General features: G+C 35.3%; 1 protein-coding gene across 1 annotated transcript; it reads right to left on the minus strand.

Annotated features, from left to right (window-relative positions):
- Nucleotides 1–925: 925 nt before the first annotated feature.
- On the minus strand, nucleotides 926–22343 carry LOC131849630 (digestive cysteine proteinase 1). Its single transcript, XM_059199740.1, has 15 exons — nucleotides 22223–22343; nucleotides 20256–20343; nucleotides 15135–15240; nucleotides 12571–12694; nucleotides 12132–12267; nucleotides 10795–10910; nucleotides 8377–8491; nucleotides 7393–7473; nucleotides 6684–6805; nucleotides 5799–5900; nucleotides 5251–5377; nucleotides 4362–4467; nucleotides 2290–2379; nucleotides 1625–1722; nucleotides 926–1146 (listed from the first exon to the last, which is right to left on the minus strand). The coding sequence occupies exons 1-15, from the start codon at nucleotides 22287–22289 to the stop codon at nucleotides 960–962; spliced, it is 1665 nt and encodes a 554-aa protein (XP_059055723.1). The 5' UTR covers nucleotides 22290–22343; the 3' UTR covers nucleotides 926–959.
- Nucleotides 22344–22537: the final 194 nt, after the last annotated feature.

Consider the following 22537-nt stretch of genomic DNA (forward strand, 5'->3'; position numbering starts at 1 on the left):
AACTTCCCAGATTTTTATTTATTTCATACTAGATACTCGACCCGGCTTCGTACGGGTGTACATGTATTATACATATAAACCTTCCTCTAGAATCACTCTATCTATTAAAAAACTGTTCAAAATCCGTTGCGTAGTTTTAAAGATTTAAACATATATAGGGACGGACAGCGACAGCGACTTTATTTTATACTATGTAATGATGATTTTCTAATTACATACAATCATATTGTACCTTCATGCAACATTGCTCTACGGTAGATTTGACATATCATAAGAATATGTAATAGACCTACATGAATAAAGATATTTTGATTTGATTTGATTTGAATAACTTACACAATATCCAATACATAATATACCTCCAGCAATTTTATATAATTTAAAACTCTACCTATTTTAATAAGTTTTTTTATTTAATATTAACGACTAAGTTGATAATTTTATGTCTGCAATATTTCACTTAATATATGTAGATTTAAACATACATTAACTAAAACAAGATAAAATATAGAAAATCGACTTTAAGGTTTGAACAATAAAGATTACATCCTAAAACTTGTAATTTTTCGTAATATTGTTAAGATAAACAAAATAAAACATTCTAATTAAAAGGTTAATTAATACGAATACAGATATTTAAGTTTCTGTGTGAGAAAGCATACGGTGTTATTTTTAATTTAACCAATAATAGACTCAGATCTGGAAATCAAGAATAGATCCACGCGAAGTAAAGTTTCTCTATAGACTTCAGCATTAGGTGTTTCATGAAAACTATATTAAGGTTGGTTAAAGGTAGGCACCGTGCATGTGACGCCCCTGGTGTATCACGCGTCCATAGACTACGATAACGTTTACTGATGGGCCAAATGGCTAGTTGCCACCGCTGTTGTATTAAAAAAAAAGTTAATAAAGTAAAAAAATACAAAATAAAATCACTTTTTAACTGGTACATATAAAAATTACATAAGCACATATGTAGGTGCAGATTCGACTCCGCAATTGTTGTCCTTACTGGACATGAGTATGTACCCATCATTACCCCATAGGTTGGACCATGAGTTCTTTATCAGCCAGTACTTCTGGCCTTTGAGTATGCCGAAACCAACGGCTAAGACCGCGTGATCGAGTTCTTCGACCTTGTTCTTGCTGTAACAAAAAAAATTGCTGTTATCTATACACCTATACATATAAATAAAATTGGAGTGTCTGTTTGTAATATTGAAATAACCGTTTTTTACTACATGCATATGAATATAAATACGGTACATATACCAAAATAACATTATTTACAATTTTTGTCTGTCTGTATGTTTGTTCCGGCTACAGATTGTAGAATAGTGTTTTCTCCATACACACAAGCTTCAGCTAGGCTACCGTAACCATTTACCATGAGATGGGCCAAATACTTGGTAGCAACCATCTTAGTCTAAAAAAAAATTCATGGCTAGGATTGTTTGTATCGGTCTGGGTGTTCTCTATATATAATATGTATGTATTTACGAAAAAAAAATCTATGTATTTGTATCAGTTGTCTAGTACCCATAACACAAGCTTCAGCTAGCTTAACTTGGGTCTAGATGGCGCTGTGTGAATTGTCCTAACATTATTATTATAAGGTACTTACCACGCTGGGTCGTAGTACACTCCATTCGAATAGAAGCTGAATGTCTTATGTGATGCATCGATTGCTACAGATACCGGTCCATGTTTGAAAATCGCCAACTATGACAAAATAAAATTATGTAATTTCTAATGAAGCGATGTTTTCATATACAGTAGCTAACAACAACAAATTTATATGAATCCTTAATCTATACATATAAATAAAATTGTAGTGTCTGTTTGTAATATTGAAATAACCGTTTTTTACTACATGCATATGAATATAAAAACGATAATACGATCAATTAAGTTTCTTGCCAGTTCTTCTCAATTGGATCTATATACCGAACTGGACGGTAGGGAAAAAAATTATAATGTAAAAACTTGACGTTCATAAGCGGCTAAAATGTCCTACATGAATAAATGATTTTTGAATTTTGAATTTTGATACTACATACACCAAAATAACATTTTTTTAAATTTTGGTCTGTCTGTTTGTTCCGGCTAATCTGAAATGGCTGGACCGATTTTAGGGGACTTTTATTGGCAGGTAACTGATGTAATAAGGAGTAACATAGGCTACTTTTATTTTAGAAAAATTCTCTGATTAACTTTTTTGTTAAAAACCACGCGGACGAAGTCGCGGGTACAGCTAGTGATATATATAAATACTGCAAAAATACTTACCCTGAGTGAGTTCTCACTATTGGTGGTAACGTTCACCCATCCCTTCATAGTGGTGACCAGCGTAACGTTGTCCACGTGGCAGTAGCCGTCCTGTAATATATCATATATAACAGTATAAAGCAAAAATTAATTTAAAAAAAAGTAGGGTAAAAGGAGGAAGTATTACAAACAGAAGTGTAAATGTTTGTCAACAAAATGTAATCATCATCATCATCATCATCATCAACAACAACATCATCACCACCATCATCATCATCATCATCATCATCAGCCTGTGTGTATCCACTGTTGGATATAGACCTTTCCCAAAGACTTCCACCATGTGCGCTCTTCCGCCTTCCGCATCCATCCACTCCTGGCCACCTTCGTAACGTCGTCGGTCCATCTTGCAGGAGGGTGCCCGACACTTCCTCGACCCATACGCGGTCTCCACTCCATAACCTTTCATCCCCATCTATCATCGCTGACTCTGCTGATATGCCTGGCACATTGCCACTTCAGCTGATATACTTTGAGAGCTATGTCGTCCACTTTGGTTCTCCGTCGAATTTCAGCGTTTCGGATCATGTCCCTTAGAGAAACTCCGAGCATAGCTCTCCATCGCTCGCTGTGCGACTTTTAATTTATGAAGTAGGCCTACGGTTAGTGTCCATGTTTCTGCACCCAACGGCGGATCCAGAGGGAGGTCATGGGGGTCATGGGGGGGGTCATAGACCCCCTCTGAGCCCAGGACTTACGTGGACCACTAATTGAACATAATGATTTTACTTATATATTTTGTCACCCTACAGATTTAATTAATATTTTTAAGTACAGTTCTTACGGACGTTAATAATATACCTACTTTTTACTTGTATCTATTGTTATCAAAATTAAATTATAAGTTCTGACGACCTCGGTGGTCTAGCGGTCTAGCACACCGCTTTACAACCGATGATCGCGGGTTTGATTCCTCGCACAGCACAAACGTTTGTATTCATGAGTATGATTGTTTGTATCGGTCTGGGTGTTTTCTATATATAATATGTATGTATTTACAAAAAAAATTCTATGTATTTGTTTCAGTTGTCTAGTACCCATAACACAAGCTTTAGTTAGCTTAACTTGGGTCTAGATGGCGCTGTGTGAATTATCCTGAGATTATTAAGTTCTTGACTTCACCACAACAGTGACCACCTCTTGGCGCCAAAGCTGGATCCGCCCTATCTGCACCGTAATTCACAACAAAATGTGCATAGTAATAATTGTGAGAAGGGGTGCAGAATAATAACACTTTTTTTTTAATTATGCATAAAAATCCATAAACAAACATACTTCACACTACCATATATTTGACACACAAACTCATATACTCTAATTTATTATTAACTAGTTACTTGCACCAACTTCGCATGGGTGTACATGTATTATACATATAAACCTTCCTCTAGAATCACTCTATTTATTAAAAGAAACCGCTTCAACATCCATTGCGTAGTTTTAAAGATTTAAGCGTACATAGGGACGGACAGACAGCGACCGCGACTTTGTTTATTTATTTATTCATAACAATAATTATTGTGTCGAATTTCAAAGTACAAAATTAAATTTAAATCTAAAATATTGTATTTTACTATGTAATGAAGTCTATGACCAAATTGAGAATCGATTAATATTGTTTATCTTTATTTGTTGTCTATGGTCTTAGTGAATTAATTATGGCGAACATTAGTTGAGGTAAATACGCTTAAACACAAATAGGATTTGTTCAACAAAATTGTAATAAATACGGGTAGAAGTTGAGAAAACCAATATGCTGATACCAAATAAGAATCATCAAAAATATTTAGGCGTTACCGTTTTGGCAATACATAAACAAGCTTATAAATATTATACATAGACACCTATATTAGCAATTAATTTAAACAAACTGGCTTATAAAAAAACCTGTAAGTTGACTGATTATTCTGTACCCTACAACCAAAACAGCTTACAAAGCAAGCTGCTTGGCTAGAATGCCGCTAATATTACCATACACTGAGGTACACACGCAGACTTTATACTAAGTGTACTTTGGTAAAAGATAACGTCACCTGTCCCAAGTAACCACCGTAGTCCTCTTCTGTGGGTAAACCGTGCTTCATGATCCACTGATACGCTCTAAAATCTTCACCCCCATCGCAGCCGTTGTTGCCAAAACTAAAAATAAACAATAATAATAAAAACCTTGGACAATTCACTCAACGCCATATAGTCACAAGCTATTACCCGCCATTGTATAAGATCAATGCGCCTTCTAAAGCGCCCACCAGAGCAAGTGTGTTTAAAATAAATTATCAGCTTACCCCCAGGGACAGTCTATCAGGGCCTGTACTGAGGGTCATCAGGTGTCCGCCGTTGTGCAGGAACAGTGCGCCTCTACAGCGCCCACCAGAGCAAGTGTGTTTAAAATAAATGATCGTAACAACTTACCTTCAGGAACAGTCTATCAGGGCCTGTACTGAGGGTCATCAGGTATCCGCCGTTGTGCAGGAACAGCTTCAACAGCTCCCACCAGAGTAAGTGTGTTAAAAATAAATTATCATAACAACTTACCCCCAGGAACAATCTATCAGGGCCTGTTAACTGAGCCTCACCAGGTTCCCGCCGTCATGCAGGAACAGTGCGCCTCTACAGCGCCCACCAGAGCAAGTGTGTTAAAAATAAATTATCATAACAACTTACCCCCAGGAACAATCTATCAGGGCCTGTTAACTGAGCCTCACCAGGTTCCCGCCGTCATACAGGAGCAGTGCGCCTCTAGAGCGCCCGCCAGAGCAAGTGTGTTAAAAATAAATTTTCATAACAACTTACTTCCAAGAACAGTCTATCAGGCCTGTTGACTGAGGCTCATCAGATGACTGCCGTTGTGTGGGAACAGTGCGCCTTCAACTGCTCGCATCCGAACAAGCGTGTTAAAAATAAATTATCGTAACAACTTACCCCCAGGAACAGTCTATCAGGGCCTGTTGACTGAGCCTCACCAGGTGCCCGCCGTTGTGTAAGAACAGCGCGCCTTCAACAGCTCCCACCGTTCCGAACGACCAGCAGGAACCGCACACGGACTGATCTGCATCATACCACATTCTTACGACCTCACCCATTGGGAGGGATAGGCAGATACTATTATCTACTACTTGTTAACTGACTAAATATTAGGAAATCTACTAAGAATTTGACTTTAATTTTTATTTGTATTATGGGTATGTTATATGGGTTTTGTTGTGTATGGACAACTGATATAAACACATATATATATTATAAATACATATATAAAACACTCAGACCGATACAAACAAACATACACATGCACCATTCCATTATCATCCATAAAAAAATACATAAACATATATATTTTCGTAAATGCATACAAATTATATATAGAAAACACCCAGACCGATACAAACAATCATACTCATGAATACAAATGTTCGTACTGTGCAGGTATCGAACCCGCGTCCATCGAAGTAAACCGCCGTCATAGTGCTTACCTTTCACAGGTGTGACAGCACCAAACAGCCTCCAGTCAAACTCGGAAGGTACCTTGTCACTCATGTCCTCGACAGCAGCTGGAGTGTACGGGAACGGGAGACCTGGCAATATTTTTTTATTTATTTATTTTACTTACTTTATTTACTTATTTACTTTATTTACTTTATTTACTTTATATACTTTATTTGCTTTATTATTTTATTAATTTATTTTAAATGAATCTGTATTACTGTAATAATGTACAAGCTAATTTTAAAAGAATAAGAGCTGAGTTTCTTATCAGTTCTTCTCAGCCCCAAAGCAGATCTGAGTGATCTGACAGTAGATTTAATACATCATAAAACTCTGTAATAGACCTACATGAATAAAGTTGAGTTAGGTCTAAAATATAAAATTCTCGTGTCACAATGTTAGTTACCATACTCCTCGGAAACACCTTGGCTGATTTTTAAGAAATTTTATTTGCATATTCAGTAGGTCTGATAATTGGTTACTATCTATTTTTCATAATCCTAAGTGATATGGGTTGTCCACCCTAACATATATTTTTTATTTTTTGGAAAAAAAATTTTTTTTTTTATTAAATAATAAAAAATACATGCAACCCCAATTTCATCCATCATCAAGCTCTATTTTTTAATAGCGATTTTAACTTATATGGCAAAACAACGTTTGCGGGATCAGCTAGTCATCATTACATAGTATAAAACAAAGTCGCAGTCGCTGTCTGTCCCTATGTATCCTTAAATCTTTAAAACTACGCAACGGATTTTGAAACGATTTTTTTTATATATATAGTGATTCAAGAGGATGGTTTATACATATAATATATGTACACCCGTGCGAAGCCGGGGCGAATAGCTAGTTATAAATGAAAGTAGTACCATGGTTGGGTCCACTGTAGCGGCGGCCCCTCAGCGCGGCCAGTTCATCATCAGATCGATCGGCGAGGTGATTCACTGCCAGCGTGAAGCCGAGACGAGCGCGGTTGCTCGAGTGGACAAATCTGTAATTACAGAATACAATATTATACTTGGGTTTTTCATTTGAACAATATGATGCCTACGGCCACATTTTACCATCGCACCGCTCGCCAGCGACAGGGAATTCATTCCCACACGCTGGAACCTAAGTGGTCTCGAACAGTGCAGTTTCAGAGGAGCTTCCTCCCGCGTACACTTAGATTGTGGAATGAACTACCTGCCGAGGTTTTCTCACGAGACTACAGCATGGGGTTTTTCAAGAAGGGTATTATATTAAGATTTCTTAAGGGTCGGCAACGCGCACGTGACACCCCTGGTGTTTAGTCGCCCTTAAGCGTTTACCATCAGATGGGCCGTATGCTTATTTGCCACCTACATGGCATAAAAAATATTAGAATATATAGAAAAACCCCATGCTGTAGTCTCGTGAGAAAACCTCGGCATGTACTTCATTCCACAACCTAAGTGTACGCGGGAGGAAGCTCCGTAATATAAATGTTTGTGCCGTGCGATCGAACCCGCGACCATCGGAAGTAAGGCGATGTGCTAAACCACTAGACCACCGAGGAAATGTATTAAGTTTATTTGAATATAGATTTCTATTACGTACCTGAGATTCTGTCTGAAGTTATTTAGACGCGTCATATGTTCTGTATGACTGTCATATTCTCTGTCGTGTTTTGTCTTGAATCTGAAATAATAGAAATAAACTTCTCTTATATAGTTTTACTAACAGACCCGGCCACGCGTTGTTCTAAGGTTCTTGTATAAGATAATATTGCGACTATAAATTGAGATGTAAGCTATCCTATCTTTCAAGTTGGATCAAATTGCACACAATGTGCAAATCAAATTTGCAATCGGTTCTGTAGTTTAGGAGTCCATCGTGGACAAACAACGTGACACGTAATTTTTATATATAAAGATTATTATATCTTAATTCTTACTAATATTATAAATACGACAGTAATTCTGTATGTCTCGCTTTCACGCCAAAACTACGGAACCGATTTAAATTATATTTGGTACACAGATAGTCTAGAACCTGAGAAAGGACATAGGTTACATTTTAATACAAAAAAAGGGTTGTAAGGGGTTGAATCCCTTTCAACCCCTTGAGATGAAAGATTATATGGAAATATCAACAATTTACGCGGACGAAGTCGCGAGCACATCTAGTAATATTATAACCGCGAAAGTTTGTAAGAATGGTTCGATGTTCGTTACTCTTTCACGCAAAAACTACTGAACGGATCTTTATGAAACTTTAACGTAATATAGCTTATATATCAGAATAACGTATAGGCTACACATTTCATGCGGATGAAACCGTGGGCTCAGCTACTAGTATATAAATAGAAAATACCCATACCAATACAAGCAATCATATTCACGAAATAACTAATATTTACATAGTGAGAGGAATCGAACTCACAACCATCGGAAGTAAGACGATGTGCTAAACCAGTGCACCATCGCGATGTCTAACAAACACCCTCTCAAATTCATAAATATTTACATAGTGTGAGGAATCGAACCTGCGACCATCGGAAGTGTGCTAAACCGCTAAACCACCGCGGTCTCTAATAATTACCTCTCAAATTCATCATCAACATGAACATCGTGTACGGGATGAACGAACTCCTTCATGGGGTTGAATGTTGCGTAGTGCCGAGACCCGGGGCCCGGGAACGAGGTGCACTGGTACCCTGTAAAAAAAACAATTGAATTTTACACTGTACTGATTAAAAAAAAACTAATTATTTTTTTTATACCACGTCGGTGGCATATAATCTTAAAAAAAAAAACTCAACCAGTTTTTACTTTAATTCTTGGCATCTACGTTATCACGAATTAAAGAGCATGATGGAAGATCGCGGAAACTGGCAAGAGCTCCACCGACAAGAGCGTAGCTCTTAAATTATGCGGTTTTTGTATTGATTGCCGCATGCATTCTTATGTGCACTGGTAACCTGCAAAAAACCAATTGAATTTTACACTGTGCTGATTAAAAAAAAACTAATTGTTTTTTTTATACCACGTCGGTGGCAAATAATCTTAAAAAAAAACTCAACCAGTTTTTTTTATATCACGTAGATGCTAAGAATTAAAGAGCATGATGGAAGATCGCGGAAAGTGGCAAGAGCTCCACCGACAAGAGCGTAGCTCTTAAATTATGCGGTTTTTGTATTGATTGCCGCATGCATTCTTATGTGAAATGTGAATACTATAACCATAAGATGGCAATTGTGCCCCGCCAGCCAGTTAGCGCAGGCGGGTGCACCATTCCATTATCAGCTATGACGTGGTCTGGTGTTTTGAGTAGTCATGCTCACTAAAATGTCCAGACTTGTGGCGGCGTGGTGGGCCGGGTCATTGGGCTCCCTAAAATATGGTCGAGCGCAATGGTGGCTGGCTCATCCGTCATACTCGTGAACGGGTGCTGCTTGTGTGGACTGGTCTGCTCTAATCACTATGACTTATTTTCTCTCATTAATTGTTTAACCAGTTGTTGTATATTGAATGTTTTTTCTATTTTATTATTTCATTGAATTAGTGCTAATCGGTGGTTTGTATTCACACACTTAAACTTAAATTGTAAGTAAGAATAAATTATTTAAAAGAGCAACACACAAGTTTCTTGCTTGTTCTTCTTGTGATGAGACAGCATTCCGAATGAGCGGTAGATTAAAAAAAAATGTTATGACTATTCAAAAGTGCTTCAATGTAAGTTTATTTGAATAAATGATTTTCTATTCTATTCTAGGAATGAATGAATGAAAGATGCCAAATAATCTTGGTAACTGATAATAAAACCAAACTTGATTGAACATTATCGTCGCTAAAACTGGTTAGTCGTTATAAGCGAAGTCGTTATAAAAGAATTCTACTTAGGGATTGCTTTTTTCAAAATGCGGGTTTCTTACGTGAATTGTTATTGAAAAAATTAAAAAAAAAACTCATTGGCTTTTATTATTTATTATTGGCGACTACTATTGTAAAAAGAAAAAAAAAATGCCTTGTGCTTTTATTTACGATTAGTTAATACTAGTAATCAATATTGCTGAGTTATGACTGTAATAAGCACGTACAATCTGGATTAAATGGACCATAATAGTTTTTTTTTGTTTCAATAAAAAAAAATTGCGTGATATTTACCGAGACCTCTCTCCAACGTAAGTTTAGATGAGATTTGACTCGACCCCCTCTCCCCTTCAACATCTCACGTAAGTTACGGACGCCCTCGATAAGACTGCCGTTTATTAATTATTATTATACGTGACGACCTGGTCTAGCGGTTTAGCACACCGCCTTACTTCATATGGTCGCGGGTTCGATTCCTCTCACGGCACAAACATTTGTATTCATGAGTATGATTGTTTTTATCGGTCTGGGTATTTTCTATGTATAATATGTATGTATTTACGAAAAAAACAATATAATATCTATGTATTTGTATCAGTTGTCTAGCGCCCATAACAAAAGCTGGACCGGTATCTGTAGCAATCGATGCATCACATAAGACATTCAGCTTCTATTCGAATGGAGTGTACTACGACCCAGCGTGGTAAGTACCTTATAATAATAATGTTAGGACAATTCACACAGCGCCATCTAGACCCAAGTTAAGGTAGCTGAAGCTTATGTTATGGGTACTAGACTAAGTACCTTATAATAATAATCTCAGGACAATTCACACAGCGCCATCTAGACACAAGTTACGCTAGCTGAAGCTTGTGTTATGGGTACTAGACTAAGTACCTTATAATAATAATCTCAGGACAATTCACACAGTGCCATCTAGACACAAGTTACGCTAGCTGAAGCTTATGTTATGGGTACTAGACTAAGTACCTTATAATAATAATCTCAGGACAATTCACACAGCGCCATCTAGACCCAAGTTAAGGTAACTGAAGCTTGTGTTATGGGTACTAGACTAAGTACCTTATAATAATAATCTCACGACAATTCACACATTTTAATTATTTATTTATTATAAAAAACTTACCGGATCCCACATCGAACACCGTCGGATCAATATCCTCGACATCGTACTCCGTGTATGTGATGTAGTAGTGATCATAATGAGAGCCAAGCAGAGAGTTGAAGCCCTTCATCTCGTACCTGTGGGACAAAAATGTAATTACTAGCTTTTGCCCGCGGCTTCGCTCGTGTAAGTATTATTATTAATTAGGTGTAGTTTTTGCGGATTTACTTTTGTTTGGCGTGTGTAAAAAATTAGGGCCTATTTATACAAACTTTCATCCCCTATTTTATCCTCTTAGGGGTGAAATTTATCAAAATCCTTTCTTAGGGGATGCCTACGTTATAGTAGGAAGAGGATAAAATGGGGGATGAAAGTTTGTAACGTTCATCAAAATACAAAATCTTAGAAGATTTATACAAACTTTCATCCCCTATTTTATCCTATTAGGGGTGAAATTTATCAAAATCATTTCTTAGGGGATACCTAGGTTATAGTAGGAAGAGGATAAAATGGGGGATGAAAGTTTGTAACTTTCATCCCCTATTTTATCCTTAGGGGTGAAATTTATCAAAATCAGGGGTGAAATTGGGCTGTACGTTTATAGATAACTATGTCAGTCACCTTTGAGTTATATATATTTAGATATTTGAGTGTGAACGTGAGCTTGAAAGTGCGTGGGCGTGTATACGTGAGTAGTGAGTACGTATGCATGCGTACACACGTGTGTGTGCGTGTGTGTGTGTGCGTGGGTGTGTAAATACATGAGTGTATATGCAGCGCACAGCGCATGCGTGAGTGTTATACATGAATTAGAAGAATTAGAATTTTTTTTTATTAACTCGTTTTTACAGTAATAACATAAGAAATACAAGAATAATTTACACATTGCGCCACAACTGTTTGATGAAAACGGACGCGCAAATATTACAATTAAAAAATACGTATACATTAACTTAATAAATCAGTGTGTATATAAATAAAGTAAAATTATATATTAATAATCTTAAAGAATAATCCTAAAACATTATATACGTAATGAATAAAAGAAAAAATAAACAATTACAAAGAAATAAAATTAAAAAAAATATATATATACCCACAGTGATGCGTACGGTGCATTTTACATATTCTAATGACGGTATCGCAGTATTAAAATAAAAATATCCATAACACTTGCTCTCTGGTACCAGCAAGTAGAGGAGTATGTGCGTGCGTGTTTGATAAAAAAACGTGAGTGTGTGTTCAAGTGCGTGTGCGTCTGTGTTCCATGTTTACACAAGTTGCGTGTGTTCAAATCCTGGGCTCAGAGGGGGGTCATGACCCCCATGACCCCCTGGATCCGCCGCTGGTTTACATACCTAACAGGTATAGCGACCGGGTCACCACGGAGCGCCTTCTTGTACTTCACCCACATGGTGTACTTGTTGATCTTGTCGCCAATAGTCTTCACCATCCGCCATTTGAACGTCTCCGAATCCTCCATCACATCTGTACCTGTTGTATATATAATAAAACTAGCTGTTACTAGCGACTTCACCCGCGTGGAATTACAATTTTTTTTCATAATCTAATATATAAAATTCTCGTGTCACAGGTTTTGTATTTATACTCCTCCGAAACGGCTTGACCGATTTTGATGAAATTTTATATGTATATTCAGTAGATCTGAGAATAGGGTTATAACTAATTTTTATACCCCTAAGTGTTAAAGGTGGCTCAAAACAAATTTTTTTTTTTCATGTTCGACAATTTTTTTTTTTTCGCAAATAGGCATAGTTCAAACATTGCGTTGCTTACCAACATAGCTAAAGTCTGTCATATCCGGTAGGACAGTTTGTACGGAAATCGCCTCATCCTTAGTACCGTTTACTTGCAGACATGTGTCCTTGTTTAACTCCTTCTCAGTAGTTACCGGCGCTATCTGTAAAGATATACACATACATAAATATATTACAAATACAAATAAAGCAACCAGACCCAGTATAAAAATTCAAAATTCAAAATATCTTTATTCATGTAGGTCTATTACAGACTCTTATGATATGTCAAATCTACCGTCAGTTTGATTTTGAGATCAGAACTGACAAGAAAATCAGCTCGTATTTTTTTTTAAATAGATGTACATATTTACAATAATACAGATTAATTTAAATTAAATTTTTTACATGAGTATGATTGTTTGACAGTCAAAAAATATATATCTATGTATATATATTTACATAACAAATATAAATATCTGTGTGACTGAATAATATAACTACAGCATAAATTTAAATTATGTTTTAGTACATTGCTGGACTACATTTCATCATAAATATTACTGAAATCGTGGGCATTAACTAGTTCTAAATGTAGCATTATATAGACAGACATAGGGGAAGCCCTAATATAAGGGTTGGGAAAGAGATTGCTAGTAATGTGGATGGTGACTTCCATTGCTAACAATGTATGGTATATTGTGAGGTTAACCTTCACGCGGTTGTCCTAGAAACCATCGTGATAAATTCTCGGTGATTTTGTCATGATGGGCTATGACCTGACCTCATCTGATCATCCTCCACTGGGGCCCCACCAGTACTACACCGATAGCGCAGGCGTAACTGTTGGTAACCCTTCCAATTACAAATAACGAATTAATCATATCCATAACATTTCAATAGAGTTAAAATAATATTTTTCGTCGTCCAATGAGTCTTTAAGTAAATATTTGACATAATTGTGTTAGGTATGTTGGAATGAGTAAGTCATGATCAGCCATTGTGTTGTTACAGCTTAATCGACTATGAGTAATTGGTATTGATATTATCGCTTAATACTGTGACATCACTTTACTACATAGTATAAAATAAAGTCGCTGTCGGTCTGTCCGTCCCTATGTATTCTTAAATCTTTAAAACTTCGCAACGGATATTAAAGCGATTTTTTTAAGGCGACACATCATAAATATTGACCTCAGATACCTTAACTTTTCTCAGCAATTACAAATCATTCGGGGCTGATATTTAGGTATTTCATTTTTCAGATCTTTGACATCATATTGACAGTTCTCGTTACATGATTGATTAACTTTTGTAGCAGAGAAAAAAATCTCAAAGATTGGTCTTATAAAATATATTTTTGATTTGTATAAGAAAACGGGATTGATTTAAGACTCGAATTTTCCAATATACATTACACTAAATACACACATAAATAGTATAATTCAGATGTATATAATAACTAATAGTTTTTATTTTAAATAAGATAAACTGTTTCCGCAAAAAGTTTCTTGCTCACAAGTTGTTTTGTATGAGAGTTAGACCAAGTCAGTCAGTCCCCGGCCCCTGCCAACGTTGGACCTGTGCTTAGCGCGGATATCCCGCCTGAGATTAAAGAGGAAGGTTTATATGTATAATACATACATAATATTGTAGAGTAACATTGATAAATTTAGAGGTCTCTAATCTGATGTCGTAAATAAATAGATTTTTTGCGCTTACATTGCAAACTGGCTGAACCCCACAAGATGTATCAAAATAATGTACTACAGTATTGTAAATCTTAAAAAGATCAACAAAAAAAGTCTACGATGATATATGTCAATCTCTTAAGGATAACCCACAATAATTTTTTTTTTATCCTTTACATTTTACGGGAAAAAATGGCTTATTTACGAATTGATGTGCACCAGTGGAGGATGTCAAAATGAGCATGAAGCCAGGTCAGTTAGCCTATCTTGGCAAATGGCAGTTTACTACGATGGTTTCCAGGTCGTCGACTGAATGCCGCGGCTCACCCAACGAAAAATGATTCTTCAACTACCGACCTCCGTATTTATAGACCGAAGTCAGTGTAAGGAAGAGAAGGTAATGGATATCTATACAAACAACTCAGTTCGGTCTATAAATACTAGATGGCGTTATTTACAATATTTGTAATAATCTTTAAATTGGGTACTTCATTAGTACTAAACACAAACTACCTTCTTTTAATTTCTTTTTAAAATATCGGATTTTTCTACAATATTGATGTGAACTCTAACTATAACTCATCGGCGACCTCGGTGGTCTAGCGGTCTAGCACACCGCTTTACGACCGATGGTCGCGGGTTCGATTCCTCGCACGGCACAAACATTTGTATTCATGAGTATGATTGTTTGTATCGGTCTGGATGTTTTCTATGTATATTATGTATGTATTTACATAAAAAAATCTATGTATTTGTATCAATTGTCTAGTACCCATAACACAAGCTTTAGCTGGCTTAACTTGTGTCTAGATGGCGCTGTGTGAATTGTCCTGAGATTATTATTATATGAGACTCCTACCACTAAGAACTCCTCGTCCAACCCCATATGCCGTAGTCGCGGGTTCAAACCTACCTTAATAGATGTGCCGTAACTTGGGTAGGCTGCTGTTGAGAGCTGGTAAGTCTTCACCATTCCGCCGTAGTAGTCGATACGGGACTTGCCATTCTTGCTGTCAAACCTGTAAAAGAACCTCAATGTAGACTTTATTTATTTATTTATTTACTAGCTACCTCTTAACAACATTTTTTAACAACCACAACACGATCAGCTCATTTGGTACAAGATTCCACTGAAAATCAGCATTTGGGCATTACAGCCCAGACAAATCTGAGTGAAAACCAATTTGGTCGCAGCTGTATTTTTAAAATAATAATAATAATAATATTTCCGGACAATTCACACAGCGCCATCTAGTCCCAAGCTAAGCAGAGCTTGTGTTATGGGTACTAGACAACTGATATAAATACATGGATACATTTTTTTTTGTAAATAAATACATCTTATACATAGAAAACACCCAGATAGATATAAACAATCATACTCATACTCATGAATACAAATGTTTGTACCGTGCGAGGAATCGAACCCACGACCATCGGATAATAAAGCGGTGTGCTAAACCACTAGACCACCGAGACTGTCAATTAAATATAATTTTTATAATACGTTTTATTATTGTTTTGTATGCGGCAAATATATATATTTTTCTTTCTTTCTGATTTCGCTACATAAAAAAACCATGAGAATTGGACCACTCTACATAGATGTATTATTTTTTTTAATGCTAAAATCTAATCCAAATAGGTAAGGGCAGTGTAGAAATTGGTGATAATATTTTAAGGAAGGTGTTACATATGAATGTGGATGGTTATAAGGGCAGAGGAAGGCCGAAAAAGAGATGGATGGACTGTGTAAAAGGTGATGGGGTAAGAAAAGGAGAAAGTTACAAGATGACTGCGAACAGCGATAAATGGAAGAGAACAACATATCACGACGACCACAAATAAATGGGATAAGGAAAAAGCAGATGATGTTTATATTGATCTGTATGTTCGATCAGATTCGAAATCACGTCCTTGCGTCGTAACTCAAACACATTAACCACTAAGCCACAAAGATCTCAATTGTAATATTGTACAGTGTATTAATATTATTACAGATTGCGTTGTCTAGATAAGTCAAAGTGCTATCCAAGTATATTTGCTCCATAATATAGATCAGGGCTGTCCAAACTAGATAAAATCTAGGGCCAATAAAGATAAAACCATTGAGGGGCCGCAAAATATTTGTAAAAAATAAATAAATAAGCCCACAATACATAAATAAATAATTAACACAGCGCCGTCATATAAATAAATCATATTATTATTATTTTTTTTTTCCAAATATTCTCATCTCCCCTCTTAAGGAGAGGAGATGGCAACATACCCCCGGCAGAAGCACAGTCGACCGGGGTTGGGCCCCAGGGAGAGAAACCGGCGTACAATGCGGGCAGAATCTAACAGCACCGCTTTCTGCATCTTTCCCGGGAGTGAGCCGCCTCGGAATCCCAACCGTCTGAGATGTTGCTCCAGACTGGTTGGGATAAGACCGTTCACCGATATAACGATTTGAATGATTTCGGTGGACATCACCCCCCACATTTCGGTCACCTCGTGAGCCAGGTCGAGATATTTTCTCTTTTTCTCAGTTTCGGCTTTATTATTATTATTATTATTATTATTATATACCGTAGGGGTAAGCAGAGCTTGTGTTATGGGTACTGTACCTACTAGACAACTGATATAAATACTTTTTTTTAACATACATAATATACATAGAAAACACTCAGACCGATACTCTTGAATACAAATGTTTGCACACTATGAGGAATCGAACCCGCGACCATCGGAAGTTAAGCGGTGTGTAAAACCGCTAGACCACCGGGGCCGTGGTCCTAATGCGGATATAATATCATTATTTTATTATTGAATTACCTTTTTATTAACTTATCTTTTAGAAATAAAAATGTTTTTATTAATTTATCTTTTACAATTCTGTCAACATCAACCTCAATATTGGTAGTAACTAGACGCAGTGCACGCTTTCAATATAGAGCAGAAAAGAAAATAATTTGTTCATCCAAACATTTGGGATTATAATATACATATTATATACAAGCTGATCCGCTCAACTTCGTCTGCGTTTCATTTCCCCACATTTTTCCCGAGCATCTCCGCTCCTATTGGTCATAGCGTAATGTCATACAGCTTAAAGTCTATAGACAAATAGACTATCCAACACAATTCAAAAATCATTTTTCAATTCAAAACAGTAGTTCCTGAGATTAGCGCGTTTAAACAAACAAACAAACAAACTCTTCAGTTTTATAATATTAATATAGATATATAATTGTGTCTACACAAAAATAAAGAAAAAGAAAATATTTGCGGGCCGCATCAAAGTCGCGAGCCGCACGTAGCCCGCGGGCCATGGTTTGGACAGCTCTGGTGCAGATAATTATTTTTACACAGAGATTGTTTGTGTTTTGATCGTACGAACTACACCAAAGGTCAACGAGTTGCCTGATAAGTTGTGACTATTTAAGTTTATTAACATTGTCTGTAAATAATATAGATAACAGAAATTGTCTGATTAATTTTCTACATTTCTCAATATATTATTTACAAGAGATATTCGATTTACGACGATTTTGACCCTACACTGGTTCTTGTAACTTAGCAGCAAAATTAACTCATCATCTGCTTCTTTCTTATCCAATTTATTTAGTGTCAATTTTAAACGTTCCATTTTACTGTTTATTATTATTTATTATTTAAAAGAGCAACTGTGTGTTGCTCTTTTAAATAATTCTTAGTTTCTTGCTCGTTCTTCTTGTGATATAACAGGTTTCCAGATGCGCGGTAGATTTAAAAAAAATGTGATGACTATTCAAAAGTGCTTCAATGTGAGGTTATTTGAATAAATGATTTTCTATTCTATTCTATACTGAAATCTATATTATCAAGGCGTAAAAATATTTTAGGCGTAATATATTTTCAGATTCTTTCTTAACAATTATTTTTGATGGACAATTCACACAACGCGATCTAGTCCCAATGTAAGCAGAGCTTGTGTTATGTGTACTAGACAACCGATATAAACACTTAATTGTTTTGTAAATACATACAAAATGTATATAGAAAACACCCAGAACGACACATACATCATACTCATTAATACAAATGTTTGTACTGTGCGAGGAATCGAACCGGCGACTAGTGGAAATAAAGCGTGTTAACCGCTAGACAACCGAGGCTGTCAATAATACCATAGCCGTAGATAAAACCTTATACATTCCAATTGAAATGTTTATTAAATAACTAACTACTCGCCCCGACTTCGCACGGGTGTACATACATCTTATATATAAAATTCTCGTGTCACAGTTTTCGTTCCCATACTCCTCCGAAACGGCTTGATGATGAGAATCGGCTCATGAAATTTTGTGAGCGTATTGAGTAGGTCTGAGAATCGGCCAACATCTATTTTTCATCCACCTAAATGTTAGGGATAGTCCAACCCTAATATTTTTTTTTATTTTTTAGACAAAATTTTAGTTTCTATTTTTTTTAATGATACAACATACAAAAATATATACAATCCTAAATTTTCACCCTTCTATCATCAACCCCTATTTTTTTATAGCGTTATTAATTTATATGGCAAAATAACGTTTGCCGGGACAGCTAGTTATATATATAAAACTTCCTCTTGAATCACTCTATCTACTAAAAAAACTGTAGTTTTAAAGATTTAAGCATACATAGGGACGGACAGACAGCGACAGCGACTTTGTTTTATAGTATGTAATGATAAGCATAAAACTTTTTAATTTGAGTAAAAGACCTTCAGACATTGTCAATGATTTAGCGATTACTACATAGTCCTACCTTTATGGATATCTCAGTATAGTAAAAAAAACTATATGATTAAAAAAAAAACATGTAAAAAAACAGTAGGTGATGATTATTAGTAATTATTGCATGTAAAATTATGAGCAATTCTAAAAATAATTGCATTCTGAATCTGGGTCATGATATCATGAACAAACCTAATAGTAATTGAAAATTGCATATTAAAAATAACTATGTATATTTTTCTAGTTATTATATAGAATATATATAAATTTTTTTTTTTCGGACTACTAACTAATGCTGTTGGCCGTAGCTGGCCTTTACAGCTTCACCGGACGTTAGGGGCGAGTGCAAATGGCACTCCAAACCCGCGGAAGGACTTATGGAGCGGCTGAAGGCCAACTCCTGCCTGACGGATACGACTTTAGTCTGAGGGCACCACTAGGGGTTCTAACCTTGGCTCAGGCCGTCGTAATTTCGATCCCCGTTTGAATTGGACAGGGGATCGATCAGAGGGGGCTAGTAATACTATACATTTCTATAGGCAAGGATATTTAGTATAATATCTTTGTTAGTGGAGTTGTGTTCCCACAACTACTATTTTAATAAAAACCAAATACTAGTAAAAATGTGTATTCTTCCCAAAAGGGCTCACAGCGAGAAGTAACAAAACAATATATAATTAGTCAAAAGTGACGTATAAAAAATAGATATAAAAAATAAAAATATAAAGTTTATAAAAAGAATGGTGTCTACCTATTTTTTATATCTATTTTTTATACGTCACTTTTGACTAATTATATATTCAAAATCTTTTAATAGTATTAATACAAAATAATATGCATTACAGTGTTATAGTTGTACAATACAAGTAAACAGACCAATATCCCCATTAGTAATAATGTATCTATAGACAATATACAGACAAAGCATAGCTATGTACCACAGATAAGATAATATAACATACAATGTATGAGAATTAGTCGCAAGATTTGTTGAGGGCTCTTTAAATTGTAGTCAAAACATTCTACTCACTCTACTCATACCTAGACTATAAAAGTATTTTTTTTTCCATAACACCTTTTCGGGAAACCAGTAAGCTCGTCATATTCCTTTTTAAAGAAAAAGGAGGGAAACAACTTTTTTTTTTTTATGCGAACTGATAAGGTACAGGAAACTAGTAAACATAAATCGAATAGATCGTAAGATATGAATATTTTACGCAGAGTAATAAATAAAAATAGCGGCAAAATTCTAGAATACAGAATGTTAATATTAAATCTATAATTATACTCACCAGGCATAGAAAGGCTCACGAAGCTCAGCATAGGGTATGAATAGCAATCCTTTGACTGTGTACACTGGATTCCATTCTGGAATGGGCTCTAAAATTGTAATAATAAAAGAACATTATAATAAAGATATTTATAAGGCATTTCACCATGCTTTGAATTTAAATTTGAACAACCATATTATGTTACCTTTAAATAAATCTGTTAAATCATATTTATAGAGCAAAGCCTATTACACACTAAACAATTACTTGAACGACAAATGTGCATGACAAAAGTAGTTCATGTTTGGGATTTTCACTTAATGTTAGACATAGACACCTACTTAAGTACATAACATAAATAAAATGGCTTTTAAAAAAATCATTGAGTTTCTTGCCAGTTATTCTGAATTCTATCTGTATACTGAACTGGATGGTAGGGACAAAATATTAATGTAAAAAATATATGTTCTTAAGCTGCTAAAACGTCCTACATGAAAAAAAATATTTTTTATTTGGTGCCACAATGCTAATTTTCAGTGGGTAATAATTGTAAATACAATGGTAAATTTACGCTGTACCCTAAAAGCAATTTAATAAATACATCCCTCATAGTTGGTAATTTTTTGATTTTGTTTATTATTTTTAAGAGTTATTATGATTAGTTTGTAATATGTATGCTTATTTTCCACCATCATAGTAAAAAAAATATGGGGTTGATATGTTTAAAAACAAAAACCCCAAAATAAATATAGATAAAACCTTTTTTTTTATCTACACCCTTTTATATTAGTTTATAAACCGAATTATGTGGGTAGGTATATAGACATTCTCACCAACTTTCTACAAAGACAGGTCTCTCACTTATTTTAGTCACCACATTGTTTTTAAGATATGTTTTGGTTTAAGCTGGTAGGGCACCAGTGGAGGATGATAAAATGAGCATGAAATCATGTCAGTTAGCCCATGATAAACGGCAATTTACCACAATATTTTCCAAGGGGACTGGCATGGAGGTCAATCTGACGTGTTACATTGCTAGCGATGGGGTATTAGACCACATTCCTAACAACCGTCTTCCCCTATCTGCTAATATTGACAATTTACCATGGGAGCCATGTGGAGGTCAATCTGACAATGGTATGTATATTACTAGCTATGTGATTATTATCCCATTTATTTGTGGTCGGCATAATGTTTTTCTCTTCCATTCATCCCTGTTCGCAGTCATCTCGTTATTTACTTCCTTTCTTACCATATCATCTTTCACACAGTCCATCCATCTCTTTTTCTGCCTTCCTCTGCCCTTATAACCATCCACATTTATATGTAACAATAATACCCTATCCCCTGCTGCATTTTAATTTAATATGTGACACATAACAGTAAAAAAAGGAAAAAAATCTTTATTTAAATAAACTTAATTTAAGCACTTTTGAATAACAGTTATCCTTCTTATAATCTACCGCTCATTCGGAAAGCTGTCCCATCATAAGAAGAACGGACACGAAACTTGCGTGTTGCTCTTTTAAATAATCGTTGTACCTACATTTTTAAGTCGATAAGTGTGAAATTATAGGATAATCGAGACGGACACCTTAGTCATTAGGAATAGAAAATAGGGTAGGCCAAGGAAATCTTATTGTAATCTTAATATATATCTCTTTTATAATTATAATAATACAATAAAGCCTAATATTAATACACATCCCTCTCATAACATATATATTATAATATAATAAAAATAAAAACATTTACAATATTTCTCAAAAATATTTCGATTAACAATTTAAAGGCTGTTTATTGAAATACCCTACTCTATAAAAAATGTGAAGGGAAATAAAAATGTAATTGCAGACATTAGATGAAACATGAAACACTGGATATAACAATTGACCATAGATTTTAATTACTCAAGCAACTAAATTTTAAACAATAAAAGTAATTTCCCAGACTATATATAATAGCAATGAGAAATAATTATTACTTACTTTTATCTAATTGTAAGTAGCCAATAGACGACCCCACGAAAAGGAAAAGCAAAGCAATCGCGAACATTGTAAACAAACGTTCAGATGGAAACAAAATAATCCATCGAATGAATGTATTAATTAAAATCGTTTTAAAACCAAGAAGAGCGACTAAATGACACTAGCATGAACATGGCTGACACCAGTACTGACAGCAGCATTATCATCAGCATAGAGTAGACTCTTGTAATCACCGAAGTGCATAAAAGAATAATGAATCCGGTTTTTTAAACGTGTACGTTTTATACCTTAATATTTTAGATCATCTCTAAATAA

The sequence above is a fragment of the Achroia grisella genome, unplaced genomic scaffold, assembly GCF_030625045.1.
Source record: "Achroia grisella isolate CSIRO2021 unplaced genomic scaffold, CSIRO_AGI_Agris_v1 utg660, whole genome shotgun sequence".
Lineage (NCBI taxonomy): Eukaryota > Metazoa > Arthropoda > Insecta > Lepidoptera > Pyralidae > Achroia > Achroia grisella.

Excerpts from the sequence above, each read along its gene's own strand:
- LOC131849630 (XM_059199740.1), bottom strand. The coding sequence starts at position 22,289 with ATGTTCGCGATTGCTTTGCTTTTCCTTTTCGTGGGGTCGTCTATTGGC. Across the intron at positions 15,241-20,255 it reads CGTGAGCCTTTCTATGCCTG|GTTTGACAGCAAGAATGGCA; the intron begins GTGAGTATAATT and ends GTTCTTTTACAG. Across the intron at positions 4,468-5,250 it reads CTGATAGACTGTTCCTGGGG|TTTTGGCAACAACGGCTGCG; the intron begins GTAAGTTGTTAC and ends GTTTATTTTTAG.